Source organism: Sinocyclocheilus grahami, unplaced genomic scaffold (assembly GCF_001515645.1).
Source record: "Sinocyclocheilus grahami isolate Dianchi unplaced genomic scaffold, SAMN03320097.WGS_v1.1 scaffold68.1, whole genome shotgun sequence".
Taxonomy (NCBI): Eukaryota; Metazoa; Chordata; class Actinopteri; order Cypriniformes; family Cyprinidae; genus Sinocyclocheilus; species Sinocyclocheilus grahami.
In genome coordinates this window covers 1,235,249-1,250,759 of record NW_015505247.1, presented here as the reverse complement: position 1 = coordinate 1,250,759, position 15,511 = coordinate 1,235,249, and the positions used below count along the sequence as shown (strand labels likewise).

General features: G+C 37.9%; 1 protein-coding gene across 1 annotated transcript in view; it reads left to right on the top strand.

Annotated features, from left to right (window-relative positions):
• Positions 1–1,068: 1,068 nt before the first annotated feature.
• LOC107585278 (leucine-rich PPR motif-containing protein, mitochondrial-like) overlaps positions 1,069–15,511 on the top strand; it is a 16,835-nt gene continuing 2,392 nt past the window's right edge. Inside the window, exons 1-13 of the mRNA XM_016272224.1 lie at positions 1,069–1,281; positions 2,811–3,034; positions 3,128–3,250; positions 3,330–3,451; positions 4,928–4,986; positions 5,123–5,209; positions 5,289–5,415; positions 8,396–8,540; positions 8,828–8,985; positions 9,086–9,191; positions 9,544–9,651; positions 14,835–14,953; positions 15,043–15,136. Of these exons, the coding sequence (XP_016127710.1) occupies positions 1,103–1,281; positions 2,811–3,034; positions 3,128–3,250; positions 3,330–3,451; positions 4,928–4,986; positions 5,123–5,209; positions 5,289–5,415; positions 8,396–8,540; positions 8,828–8,985; positions 9,086–9,191; positions 9,544–9,651; positions 14,835–14,953; positions 15,043–15,136 (1,651 nt within the window). The 5' untranslated portion in view covers positions 1,069–1,102. The remainder of the gene's footprint in view (positions 1,282–2,810; positions 3,035–3,127; positions 3,251–3,329; positions 3,452–4,927; positions 4,987–5,122; positions 5,210–5,288; positions 5,416–8,395; positions 8,541–8,827; positions 8,986–9,085; positions 9,192–9,543; positions 9,652–14,834; positions 14,954–15,042; positions 15,137–15,511) is intronic.

Below are 15,511 nucleotides of genomic sequence, written 5' to 3'. Positions count from 1 at the left end.
TAATGTAGCTTGCGCTCACTGTTGTACACTGGAAGCAGTTCCAGGGAAATGACGTATGGAGGTCAGCTTTGCGCATGCGCCGCTCAGAAGTGTTGAACGCGGAAGCACAGGGGATAGATCAAAACAAAACAACGTCACGAATTAGTAGTACAAAACGAGGATTTGTAAAGAAGAATGTCGGAGGATTTCGATATAAGCCAAGAGGGGACTGGTTTTTCTTTGCTAAAGTACGGAAACTTTGCTTCCTTTGCTCCTGTTAACAAACGTTGGTTTTCACGAGACTCACCGGCGCATGCGCAACGCTGAACTCATACGTCATCCGCCCAGAACTGCTTCCAGTGTACAACAGTGAGCGCAAGCTAGATTAAAGTGATCATTACGTTTCGAATATGGATATTTTTCTTACAAAAACGCATCGATTCGCTACAGGAGGCCTTTGTTCACCCCCCAGAGCCGTGTGAGACACTTTTTTTAATGGATGGGTGCTTTTTATTTCACTCCTTTTGTACTGAAGCAATGCAACACCCGCTGACTGGCATTAAACAGCTTGAAAGATCAAAGACAATTTTTAATATGGATTCGTCTGAAAGAAGAAAGTCATATACACCTAGGATGCATTGAGGGTGACTAATTTATGAGCTAATTTTCATTTTTGGGTGAACTAAACCTTTAAGCCTTGTCTGTGAAACCAAGGGTAAATGTTTTTGATAGCTACTATCTTATTAGAAGTTAAACTGATATTGTTTTTAGTTCAGATTATTTTAAGCATATCTCTATAGCATCCCAAAAACAGCTATTTATTTATTTAGGGACATATTCATAAGACATAGTAATGAATATTCTCGAGGAAATTAGTGAATGCAGCACTTAATGTTCATAGATTTTTCTATAATAAAGTGAATTTTTTTTTATATGGAATTATTGATTTATGACGGGATGTTTTGTACACGCAAGAATTTTTGCAAATATCTGATCTGAACAAGTAACGCACGTGAGGGTAGAGTACTGAATCCCCCCTATGAATACAATGGTCTCGCCCGTTGCTCTCTGGCCTGTCACGTGGTGCGGATGTCCTTCGCTCTTCTGTCTCTACAGGCTCAAGATGGCTGCGCTCTTAAGATCATCCCGGCTCCTCAAATGCTCACCGGCTTCATTGCTTCAGGTCACAGGAAACACCAGACATGCACCGGCAGCTGGTCGTCTTTACAGCGGAGCGGTCGGGACTCCACATGTAGGGCTTTGTGTCCGCCACACAGTCCCGAGACGGTTAAATGTAAACAGGTATAACGCAGCATGACTCTGCCATGCGTGTGTAGATCATGCAGTTGTCATTGAGAGGTGATCGCTCCTATAACAGTACTGAGCGGTTATAACACGTTGATCACGTGCTGTATGCAGGTTATTTAACCACATATATAGCTAAATATAATTTGTTCTTATATAATGGCGTTATATGAGAGAGATGTGGCTTTGTTGTATTAGCTGTGCGACCCATGAACATCACTGCAGAATATGTGAATGTAACAAACCATTACACTTTTCTTTCAGCTTCTTTGTAATGCTTATAAAAAAAATGTTAGTCATTATTTTTCAATCAGCCTTTTTTGGAAACAATGTAGTAGTATTAAAGCCTTAATCTAAATACATAACCATTAATCCAACTAAAAAGCCTATGATGATAATAAATATGTCTATAAAATACAGTAGAGTTTTGTTGTGTATAGTTGTTTTAGGCTATACTAGTCTTTCTGTAAACTGTGTGCTAACATGTGCCAAAAGTCAAAGGTCAACATGCCAAGGTCGTTTTGAGCAGTCTCAGAATACTGCACATCGTATTGGCCAACATTTTAGTCATTTTAGTTTCTTGAATTTTGGTTATTCAATTTTTTCCATATGTTCTTCATATTCTATGTGGTGATTAGTTCACAGCAGTGACAGAAATTTTATTTTTCAATAAGTGCTGATTCTTTCCCCCCTAAATTAATTTCCTGGGGCATTCTTACAATTTTAGGGCTTTTTAAAACTGAAATGTGTCATAATTTCAAATTCTAGTATTTAATCAATACATTTTATAATAGAACACTATATGACTGTCTGTTACCAGTCAAATGAAACATTATCAACAAAATCCATCTTTGCACTGCAGAGGTAGCGCAGAAGCTGCATTTGCAGTGCCATTTAGGTAAATCCAAAGAGACTATTTAATGCAGCTCAGAGGTAACAAATGTATTCACACTGTAATAACTATTGCATAAATAATTCTATGAGACCGTTTAAAAATGACATTTTGAATATTGAAAAAGGAAACTTTTAAATATAAAACTAAAACCACGACTTGGCAGCAAGTCCTTGTCTTAATGAGTCATTTAATCGTTCATTCAAATTATTCGTTTAAAATGATTGATTGATTCAGTAACAAAGCAAGTGAGTGTCTTTATGAAGTGACTCTCTGTATGATGCTCAATGGTTCTGCTGTGGCTTTGTTTGGAATGATTTTTTTTTTGTATTTTAACTGCATTCTAATAGGCTACATGCCACTGAGAATGTATGGACTGTGTGCTTTTTTTTTGGCTTTTGCAAAGTGAGTGACACAATCGATAATGTCATCTTGCACATTATTAAAACAATTGTGATATTATCTTAGCTGACACTTATCCAATTAACCCCTACTTGTACATGAAACGTGGACACAATTTTATCCGTTTGTCTCAAGGAGGCCTATTAATTGCATGATTGGTTTTGTAGTGAGCACCATTATTTCTTGTAGTGCCAATGATGTGGACTGGTTTGTATACACTTTTGTTTTGCAGTTTGTCCTCATACACATCGGCCCTGCCCTGTGTTAGCTGTCGTCAGTATGGTGTTGTCCCAGAGCAGAGGGGGTTGGTGAAGGATGAGCCCAGTGTGGCGGTCCGCTCCAAGCAGGCTCAGCAGTTTGACTGGGCTCTGGCCAAACTAGACAGCTCAGTCCGAAGGACAGGCAGGGTCACCAAAACACTGCTGCTGCGTATCTTCCATGATATTTGCAGAACAGGTACTTGTCTGTTTGTTTAAGGATCTTTTCTGGATCCATTTCCATAAATAAATCTCATGCATGTCATCTTAATTCTGAAATCACTTCCAATAGGATATCCAAGTGGAAATCAAGCCCTGTTGATGCTGAGAAGCTGTGGCTCTCTGCTTCCTGAGGTTCCCCTAGTTGAGCGCATAGAGCTGTCACAACGGATCTGGGATAAGCTTCAAGAACTTGGTATGCATAGAGACCATTGAACAGTTACTTTTTGTACTTCTAAATCTGGTTTTAACTTGTATATTGCTGTTCGCTGCAGGCGCCACCTATGATGTGAGCCATTATAATGCCCTGCTTAAGACGTACTTGCAGAATGAGTTCAGATTCTCTCCAACCGACTTCCTTGCTAAAATGGAAGCTGCTAATGTTCAGCCAAACAGGGTGAGTATAATTAAAAATTAAATAGTGTTAAATCCACATTTATTTTAGGTAACAAGAAATGTTGGGAGGGGAATATATATATATATATATATATATATATATATATATATATATTAGTGCTGTCAATCGATTAAAAAATAACTAATTAATCAGTTAAGTTTTTAAATATACTTTTATATTGCAATAATTTCACATTCAATTTTAAAATTAATGTATAAACAACAAAGACAGTATATTTGTAATATTTGTTTAGTGGCATCTTTTTTATGACTGAAGGCGAGTATCACTGATGTCTCCTTGAAATTGTTTTCCCCCCTAATATTTAACCATTGACTAAAGCCATTCAACATTACAGTATAATTGAAATCAATTTGAACAACTTTTAATTTAAGTGAACTTAAAAATCTTCACATAAACCCATTATAATAAATTTCATATTTACCTGTGCGCTTCAGCAAGTATGAAATATACAGAAATTGAATAAAGCTATCAAACACTAAATTCTAAATTAAATATAAATTAATTCTTAACGTTTCTTTTCTTTTGTCCTTTGATTAACAGACTTCACAGCAGCTGGTTATTAGCTTATTTTGTCTGCTTTAAGAGCTGCCGCTGCTGAACATGACGCAGATCTGACACGCATATTTTCTCACAACTCTTTACCTTTTCTGACCCACCTCAAGTTTTAAATCTCTACTAATGAGCTTACGAGTTGGATCGGGTGTCATAGTTTCTTTTGCGCTTTAATATGAAATGATACACAGCGCGTGCCGCCGCATTTGTGTACAATTGAAGAGCACGTGCTACGAGCACAGTATAACGGCTGACAGGACAGTAGAATTGGTTTTTACTGACATATGGCCTGACAACATCTCATCTGACCACAGTTCACTGTTGTTCTACTGAAGCTCCCTCGTCACCTGTACCTTTTCCGTGTTCGTTTGACTAGCACCTGGCGCTGAGGTGAAGTTGGAGTGCGTGCCTAAAGTGTCTCCTGTTTGATGTGGTTCTAAAGTCATTTAAATAAACGCAGTTCTTGTCAAGAAAAAAAGACCGAAGCAGCAGTTGTGAGTGGGGTGGCCAACCCTAGCTCCCCCCCTGCGTTAATTATGTTAAATATTTTGAACACGTTAAACTGAAAAAATTATTTGCATGTGCTAATGCGTTAATTTTGACAGCACTAATATATATATATATATATATATATATATATATATATATGAATGAACATTGCAGCACGAAATTAAAGTTATGTTGCTACTTGTTACATTACCGTTTCAAGGACAGAAAAAAATGCTGAAATTAAATGAAAAATTCACTACAAAAAAATCTATTAACGACTTTAGACTGTGAGAGTTACCAATATGCAACAAACAATGGTGCTATATAGATGTATTGTCTTATCACTGATGATAGCTAGAAAATTTAATTGGATACAATGTTTATACACATTTATAATATATTGTGACTGTCCAGGTGACCTATCAGAGACTTATTGCAGCCTACTGTGAAGTTGGCGACATTGAAGGTGCAAGGTGAGTTGTGATTTTTGCTGAAGTCACATTTTCTTCAAATTAGTTTACCCTTATGGTGTGGGTTATGTAAAAAAAAAAGTTTTGCTTGGCTGTCACAAGAAGAAAGTAACAATGCTTATAAAACAACTTCTTGCAGTACAATCCTGGGCTTTATGAAGAGCAAAGACCTGCCCATCACAGAAGCTGTGTTCAACTCCCTAATGACAGGCCATGCCCGCGCAAGGTCAGTGGACAGTGCTGTTGATTTGGTGCTTCTTCTGTGTGATTGGTACCTATGTGTTTAGTGACTTGTGTTTGTGCAGGGATATGGACAGTGCTGAAGGCATCCTATCAGTCATGAAAGGTGCAGGGATTGAGCCGGGCCCAGACACATACCTATCTCTCCTCAACGTGTATGCTGAGAAAGGCGATTTTGACAAAATTAAACAGGTCTGAGATTATGGGGGATGAAATGGACTGATTAACAGAATGCTGTGTATAAAGTGGGGAAAGTATTTATTTGATCCCCTGCTGATTTTGTAAGTTTGCCCACTTACAAAAAAATGAAGGGTCTGTGATTTTTATGGTAGGTTCATTTTAATGTATAGAGACCGAAAACCAACCAAAAACACATTATGTAAAGGTTAGAAATTCATTTGCATTTCAGTGAGTGAAATAAGAATTTGATCCCCAAGCAAAACATGACTTAGTACTTGGTGCAGAAACCCTTGTTGGCAAGCACATAGGTAAGACGTTTTTTGTAGTTGGTCACCAGGTTTGCACACATCTCAGGATGGATTTTGATTAACTCCTCTTTACAGATTCTCTCTAAATCCTTAAGGTTTCTTGGCTGTCATTTGGCAACTCGAAGTTTCAGCTCCCTCCACAGATTTTTTTGTAGGATTGAGGTCTGGAGACTGGCTAGGCCACTCCATGACCTTAATGTGCTTCTTTTTGAGCCACTCCTTTGTTGCCTTGGCGGTATGTTTCGGGTCACTGTCATGCTGGAAGACCCATCAATGACCCATCTGCTAGGGCTGTCAAAATGACTGAAAAACTAAATTCGAATTTTCTACTTAAATATTATCATCATCATTAGCATCGAGTAAAATATTATGCACGTTTCTTCAAAGCGTAATAAAACAACACGACTATCTTTAAAAAAAAAGTGCATAATGTTTATAAACATTATTTTAAACATTATGCACTTTGTTTTAATAAACATTATAAACCATATATAATTAATAAAGTTGCTTAAACAATTAGAACAAAAACAGCACCATGCATGTATGTATAGTTTAATACAAAGGACCGAAAACCAATCACAAAGAGTAGACTCCTTTCTTCATTTAAAAACATGAGATACAGTTGGATGGGGAAAACCGCCATAACGTCTTTAGACATGTTTTTTTTTTAAAACTTGCATTAATTTTACATGGCTTTCTAAACATGCCGCTCTCTGCGAGACGCGGGTTCAATGCTGATAGATGTTCCTCTAGAAAATGTGATAAATATGAGTTCTGTGTGAACTGCTTGGTTTCAGTTTTGACGTAAACAACGTCTTCTCCACACTGATGCTCTCGTTTTCCGCAATATATGAATAAACAACGTAGCAGCTTCGCATCTAGTGGGTTCAACTGGATAGGCTAACAAAAGCATTCAAATGCAATCAATGACACATACATCGTCATCGCATCTCGTGCTCCACTGATAAGGCTGCCTGACGGCTGACGCAGACCTTAAATTCGAATGCAACGTTATTCGAAATTAGAATTTATATTTGACAGCCCTACCATCTTCAGTGTTCTGGCTGAGGGAAGGAGGTTCTCGTTCAGGATTTTACAGTACATGGCCTGTCCATTTGCCTCTCAATGCGGTGAAGTCCTCCTGTACCCTTAGCAGAAAAACAGCCGTAAAGCATAATGTTTCCACCTCCGTGCTTGACTGTAGGGAAGGTGTTCTTGGGGTCATAGTCAGCATTTCTCTCCCTCCAAACACGGCGAGTCGAGTTAATGCCAAAGAGCTCAATTTTGGTCTCATCTGACCACAGCACTTTCTCCCATGTCTTCTCTGAATCATTTAGATGTTCATTGGCTAAATTTAAACGGGTCTGTACGTGTGCTTTCTTGAGCAGGAGGACCTCGCAGGCGCTGCAGGATTTCAGTCCATTGTGGTGTGGTGTGTTTTGCTTGGTGACTGTGGCCCCAACTGCCTTAAGATCATTAACAAGCTCCTCCTATGTAGTTCGAGGCTGATCCCTCACCGTGATCCCTGCACGGAGCTCCAGACCGAGGCCGATTGATGGTTATTTTGTATTTCTTCCATTTCCGAATAATCACACCGACAGTTGTCTCCTCCTCACCAAGCTTCTTGCTGATGGTCTTGTAGCCCATTCAAGCCTTGTGCAGATCTACAATCTTGTCTCTGACATCCTTTGACAGCTCTTTGGTCTTGCCCATGGTGGTGGGAGAGGTTGGAATGGAAGATACAGATTGTGTGGACGGGTGTCTTATACACCTAACGAGCTGACATTAGGAGTAACTTCTTAAAGTGGCAGGACTAATCTGTGTTCCACATTGGCACATAAACCAATCTGTGGGAGCCAGAATTCTTGCTGGTTGGTAGGGGATCAAATACTTATTTCACTCACTGAAATGCAAATCAATCTCTAATCTTTATATAATGTGTTTTTTTTTCTGGATTTTTTGGTTGGTATTCTGTCTCTATCCATTAAAATAAACCTACCATAAAAATTACAGACCCTTAATTTCTTTGTAAGTGGGTAAACTTACAAAATCAGCAGGGGATCAAATAAATATTTTCCCCACTGTAATGTACATTTTTCTAAGACTGCATTGATTTGATTAAATATAAAAGTAAAACTGATTTTATTAAAATGAAAGCAGTAAAAACTGTAAAATTGTGAAATGTTGTTAGCGTTTAAAATATGATAATTTGAATGTAATTCCTGTCATGGGCATGGCAAAGCTGAATTTTCAGCAGGCATTATTCCAGTCTTCAGTGTCACATGATCCTTCAGAAATCATTCTAATATACTGATTTGGTGCTCAAGATTTCTTATCAACAACGTTGAAAACCGTTGTTCTGCATAATATTTTTGTGGAAACTGTGATCAATTTTTTATGACTCTTTGATGAATAGAAAGTTCAAAAACAGCATTTATTTGAACTGGAAATCTTGTGTAACATTATAAATGTCTTTAATGCCACTTTTGATTAATCTAATGCATCCTTGCTTGAATAAAAGTATAAATTTTTAACAGTTGTGTGTACATTTCAAATTGTATTTTTATTTTTAAGAACCATAACATAATCAAGAGCTTAAATACAGAAATTGATTTTCTTGTTATTTGTATTTGTTTTTAGCCAATAATATAGCACTTTCGTATCTTATATTTTGTCTCCTCTAGACTCTAGAGACGGTGGAGAATGCAGATATCCATCTGATGGACAGAGATTTGATGCAGGTTGTTTTTAGTCTGACTAAGGCTGGCCATCAGCAGTATGTGCCTGAGATTGTGGAGCACATGCATCACGAGAGGGGATATGTGCCAGGTGTGTCTGCTGACAGCAGTGTCATGTCATGGAAGAGGAAGGAATATGGAACCATTAGCTTCGAATTTTGCCCTAATCACTTACCATAGTGGTCCGTAGTGAGCCATAATGGTCCCGTGTATTCGTAGAAGTATTCTATTTTAAGTGTTTTAAATATGAACCCAGGCCAATTAGAGAAATGGTATACATACAGTATTGATGCAGTGAGAAGGAATGGGATTTTGGGAAAGCTATGTTTTTTATTTTGATACTTAGACTGACCCATCCTTTTGTTTTTATTTCCTCAGATGCTATGAACCTCTGCTTGAGTCTGATTACCCACGGACATGAAGAGACTGCGTTTTCTGTGCTGAAGAACTTCACCGGCCTGCTGGTACAGTCGCAGACCAGTGACTCCCCAGACTTGGGAAACTTCTTTCTTCGCCACTGCGTCAATATGGACAAGGTAAACATTTTTACAAGTGCATATTAAGTGTGCCTGTATGTTGATTTTTTGGCTTAATGTTATTAGTGCTATGTTAAATTGGGTGTTTGTGTGCTTGCAGTCTGTGGAGAACATAGTTGGGTTTTGCAAAGATCTAAAAGATTCAGGTCTGCACTCATCGCCACTGCAGTTCACCCTTCAGTGCGCCCTGGAAGCTAAAAAGACCGGTGAGTACAATGATGATTTAAAGTTCAAAAACAATACTTAATCCTCAGTTAGTGTCTTTTCAAATCCCAGGCTTTTAATTCAAGCTTAGTCTGTTCAAGCTTGTTTGTCTACTTTTGAATCTTTTGTTTTCAAATACTTTATTGATGTGATAATAGCCATTGATGCTGTTATAACAATATTCAAAGATATTAACCTAATAAGAAAGATAACACAGGGTTTTGACATTTTGAAATATTATAACTTATAATAATCCTGTGTTAAAAATTTCTGGCCTGGTTTTCATATGTCTTTCTCTTCATTTTTAGTTTGATTGCACAGCTCAATTTGTGAAATATGCTTCATCATTTTAAGGTATGGCTGTTGAGCTCATGAGAAGGATGAAGGAGGAGGGCTTGCCTCTCAGACCTCATTACTTCTGGCCCCTGTTTATTCATTACCAGAAAGAGAAGAACAGTTCTGGTGAGTCCTGAGCTTCCAGACTCATTCTTAAACACTCTTCTGCACTTTTAGTTCCATAATCTGATGAATTTCTTACTGATATTCAACAAGGAGAAATTGTCCAGGATTTGGTATTATCCAGCTGGAATGAATTGGAATGTGAAAAGTTAGAGTAGGCTATATATTAATTTAGCTGTGGAATAGGACAAATTGACTATTTGACACCTTAATAAAAATTAAAAAAAAGTCAATCATCAATTTTTCATTGAATATTAAATTTTTCCTCCGTAGTTCTGTTTATCTGTTCCAGACTTACAAATAAATGTTCTAACAAAAGAGCATGTCCAGATAAATCCTGCAGAAACTGAAACAGCGAGTATAAAAATCATTTTCTTTTTTTTTTAAACCAATAACCTTCATGAAACATGCAGGATTGCTCTCACCTTTCTGTTCCTGTACAGTTTTTTTTGTTTGCTCAGTGTTGAAGTCTGCACTACGTGAAGGTTACATGACAGAATTAGTAGTGACTGGGTCTCATGTAAATGCGAGCGCTCTGAGGGAATTCACTTTCAATTACGTGCGCCGCTGTGCACGGCCATGAAATATTTAGCGCCATGTCACATTCTGGCCACAGGTGTCACCAGCGGGCAGACGCCCATCCCCCTTTCCACCCACCGGTTTTCCGTCCACCCGTTCACGAGTGTGGAGAGGGGGAAAAGTTTGCATTTTGATGAGGTGTGGATTTGGGCAGGCGAGTTTGAAAAGGCATATGCTAGCTTTGTCTCGGCAGCCGCGAGCAAGCGGTGCTTGTCAGATTCAAGAAGCAATTGCAATCATTGCTTGTGACATGGTGCGAGAAGAATGCCTTAGTCCCTCACATAGCACACAACAGGCTTTCAAATCTGCATCTTAAACACTCTTTGCACTACTCACATTTTGAAAAATCTCTTTTTGACTCTTTGTTATGCACTTGCGTTGGATGCTGGGCTCTTTTAAATCCACTTTATGGCTTGCATCAACTTTAATATCCATCTGAGGGGAAGCATCTCAAGGGCTAGAGGTGGGAAGTGATCTTGCTGTTTAGTTCCTCTATTACATCATATCTTTTTTCTGGAGCTTACTTGAACTTGAACTGACACATTTTTCTTTATGGATTACATAAAACAGGAAGACTCAATCTGCAATGGCTTCGCCATGTTTTTGCACATTCTGTTGTCAGATAATGTATAGTAACACTATAGTTTTGTTTCAAAACCTAATAAGTGTCCTGTTTGTCTTTTGACCATATAGGCATCTGATTCTTGAGCATCCAAGTGAATATAAACCTCATAAGCAGACTCATGTGGAGTTGGTTGACTTAGCCTTTTTTTAGTCTTTATTTTCTGTCTCTTATAGTTTACTATTCTTATAGTCTCTTATATTCAACAATGCTGCATTTATTTGATCTTCATTTGATCAAATACAGTTAAATCTGAAATATTGTGAAATTTTTACAATTTCAAATAAATGTTTTCTATTTTAATATATTTTAAAATATAATTTAAATAGAAACCTTAAACATCATAAATGTCTTCATTGTGATCTTTGATCAATTTAATGCACCCTTGCTGAATTTCTTGCTGGAAAAAAGAAAGAAAAAAAATCTTACTGACCCAAACATTTTGAACATTTATGTACATGTGCTTTCCTGTTTCAACAGACCCAAGCAAACTCCAGGTCTTGCGTGTAGCAAGATATACTTTTGGCTTTTTAAAATCCATTTTATTTTAAAATTGGCCTTGTTTGGAGATACACAGGGATTAAAGTTCCGTCGGATTTCCATCAGTTCATAAAGACAGTCACTTTCTTCATTCCGGAATGTTTCAGTCGTTCGAACAAATCAATTGAATGAATGATTCAGTGATAAAATCAGTGGATTTATTTTCATTTTTAGCATATAACATTTTGAATACAGAAATATGATTTAAACAACTGAAATTATATTTAAAACGTTAATCTCCACATTAATTTATTAATTTAATTGCGCTCATGCTACCTCTGAGCCTCATTAAACGTCTGAAAATGTGTCTTCAAGCCACTTTTGTGTTTTTCTGTGCCTTATTGAATTGTTGTAAATAAATATCACATTTGCAACTGGTCAGGGCTCAAAAAATGCGGGGAAATCACTTCATGTAGCCCTACAAGTGTGTACTGATAAACTGTCTGAAAAAAAGAAAGTCACGTTTTAGAGAAGAAAAAAATCCCCCACTGACTTTCAAAGCTGCTACATAGAAACGACTTTCTACTTTGAGGACCTTCATAGAAATGTAGTGGAGTGAAAAGTACAATATTTGTCTTTCAAATGTAGTGAAGTTAAAGTCATAAGTTCCCAGAAAAAATTATACTCAAGTAAAGTACAGATACTCAAAAAGTGTACTTAAGTACAATACTCAAGTAAATGTACTTAGTTACTGTCCGCCTCCTGCCACCTCTGTAGTACAAATTAATTTATTAATACTAATTTCATATGATTGGTAACTTATTTGTCTTATTCTACTTCTTATTATATTGCAGGAGTTAAAGCAAAAAAAAAATATTTTGACTGAAAATTTTTCTTCGACAGAAACCCATTCCTCAGCCATACCTGTCTCACACCAAGTTTTTTTCTTCTTGTAATTAGGAGCGCTTGTCCTCCTAATTTAAAAATTTAGGAGCACCTTCTGATCAATAATCAAAAATTCTGATAAAAAATTTGCCTTCCTTATACAAGGTGACATTTGTCTCCTTAAAGTGACTTGCAGGAGTATTTTCTTTTTACCTTTATAATAGTAAAAATATGATCCATGTCAAATTCAAAAATGTATGTTTATAATCTTTTTAAAATGTCTATTTAAGACAAATAAGTTACCAATCACATGAAATTAGTATTAATAAATGAATGTGTACTACAGAGGTGGAACAGAAGAACACAAAAATGGCTTGGAAGTTCATTTTCAGACATTTAATGAGGCTCAGAGGTGGCATGAGTGCAATTAAATTCATAAATTCATGTGGAGATTAATGTTTTAAATATAACATTTTGAATACAGAAATATGATTCAAATAACTGAAATTATACGCTAAAAATTTTACTAAATCCGCCAGCAAGTGGTGGCAATTCACTGATTTTATTACTGAATCATTCCTTCAATTGATTCGTTCGAACGGCTGAATCATTCAGGAATGAAGCAAGTGACTGTCTTTATGAACTGACGGAAGTCCGTCGTAGCAACGGAACTTTAATCCCTGGATACAGCTACTGTTGACAGTTTGTACTCTGACCTCTCCCCTTTCGTGCCCCTCTACTAGTAAGAGAGTCCACAGTCTTGATTACTTCCCGCACTTACAGTTCAATCGTCAAACCCAGTGATGTAGCAAACAGAAACTTGGGGGTCACCCGAGAATTCATTGAACCAGATTTGTTCCATAAAAGCCCTCTCTCACACTTTCTGAATTGAGACATCTTGAATCGGCAGGTAATGTGACTGGATATCCATTTTCTATCCCCATTCACATACTACCTTTCGGCCAGTGCTGTCTGAGCCAACTTTTATGGCTGACAAATGGATCAATGGATTATTTAACAGCAAAACGGGTGTGCTGCTCTCATAAAAATGAAAGAATGAATAGACAGACAGCTCTCAGGCTCCATTGAGAAGAGAGTGTCTGGACGTTGTTTACGTTTGCTTGAAAGCAAAGAGCTACTGAATTGCAAGAAAGGATGAATGGTGAAAAATGCTCAGATGAGAATGAAATGGAGAGATGGGATGGATGGATGGAGCCTCCAGGTGCTTTACCTGACTAATGCTCTCTTGCCAGCCGCTCCTGGTGCCAGATGCAGGTTTTATTGGCAGATAAAAGTAGCTCTTATCTTTTATTTAGGTATGTAGGTGTCCCCTGAGCTTTGCGATACAGAGTGCTAAGGACCAAGGTGAAGAGTAAACAGAACACAAATCGCTGGTTCACGTGTTCCCACACACACACACACACAAACATTTGCCCGAGCAGGTCGAGAGACTGTTCCATATGCATGCAGTGCTTTAGGCAGGAGTGAAGGGCCCTGCTGGAGAGCCGGGTACAGGCCTGAATCCTCTGCCTGAAGGAGGTGTTCCTCCAGGCCATGCCACTGGAAGACTGGTGTGATAATTTTAATTATCGGAGTATTTTATTTCATTTGTTTATTAATGCTTTCAATTTAAGACCTGGTTCAGTGAATTGTAAACAGCCTTGGGCTTTAAATCATGTTGCTGGTTTAAAAAAAAAAAATCCCATAACCAGTGTAGCATTAGTGAAGTGACATGTGGCCAAGTATGGTTACCCATACTAGGAATTAGTGCTCTGCATTTAACCCATCCTAAGTGCACACACACACAGCAGTGAACACACACAAACCGTGAACACACACCCGGAGCAGTGGGCAGCCATTTATGCTGCGGCGCCCGGGGAGCAGTTGGGGGTTCGGTGCTTTGCTCAAGGGCACCTCAGTCGTGGTATTGAAGGTGGGAGAGAGCGCTGGTTATTCACTCCCCCCACCTACAATCCCTGCTGGTACGAGACTCGAACCCGCAACCTTTAGGTTACGAGTCCGACTCTCTAACCATTAGGCCACAACTTCTTATTATTACTTTTTTAACCAGAAATCATGGTTCAAATATTAAACGCTGAGTCATTGCTTGAATTGGATGGACTGAATGAACAGGCCTGATGATGGGATGTGATGAGCCTGAGAAGGATGAATTGCATGAATTCAAGGGAAAATTGCTGAATTTGCTGAAGCGTTCATGAAACCGTTGTCAGCAAAAGAGACGCTTTAAGTTTTCCTTGCTCCTTTTATTTTTATATTGATTTAATTTTTAAAATGTAAATAATAAAATATTTTGATTACACTACTACTACTAATTATTGTTATTATTATAAATGTGGTGGTATTATTATTATTATTATTATTATATAGCCATAATGAATGGGGTAAAAAGCAGGCTTTCTCTTTTTGTTCTTGACTTATCACAGGCAATATTTGTCCTATTTGTCACTTAAGGTTTCATGAGAACTTGAGGGCCCTATTTGGCTCCATATACGTCCAGTCATCCATCTTTGAACTTTGGTGTAGACACAACTTTTGTATGTCAAGAATTACATTTTAAGGTGCACATGTTTGAATAAATCCACTTTTTGTTTCCTTTCAGGTACTCTGCAAGCTCTGAGAGCCATGCAAGAACTGGGTGTTGCATCAGACATGGATACTTTTAGTATCTATATCCTGCCGTCCTTCCCATCAGTGGACAGTGCCCGCACTTCTCTTAAGGTAATTGCTCTGGATATGTGTGTTTTCTTGTTATTTTATGTGACTGTTCTGAAGCACTTTGGGTTGATAACTTGGTTTGATAATTGCAGGAGGCAGGTATTGACGTGGACGCCAATATTTTGATTGCGGCAGAATTACGAGCCGAAGCGTCACGTGGAAACCTTGCAGGGCTGTTCTCTCTAAGTAAGCATTTGCTTTCATGAAAATTGACCTCATTTCCTTTCTCTCAACCACTCTCTGCCTGTCGTTCTCATGTCTGTATATTATATATTCTCATGTTCTCTCACAGACACAACTCTGGAGAGATGTACCCTTTAGATGTACCCTGTATGATAGTGCTCATCACTTGGAGACTAATTGCCGTCCATCAGGACTTCACATACATAGCCACTCAAACATGCACTCTACCAAGCAAGCTACATGCCCACTAGGCCTTTTAAGTGATTAGAGAGTGAAAAAAGTGTGTGTGTGTGTGTATATATATATATGTGTGTGTGTGTGTGTGTGTGTGTGTGTGTGTGTGTGTGTGTGTGTGTGTGTGTGTGTGTGTGTGTGTGT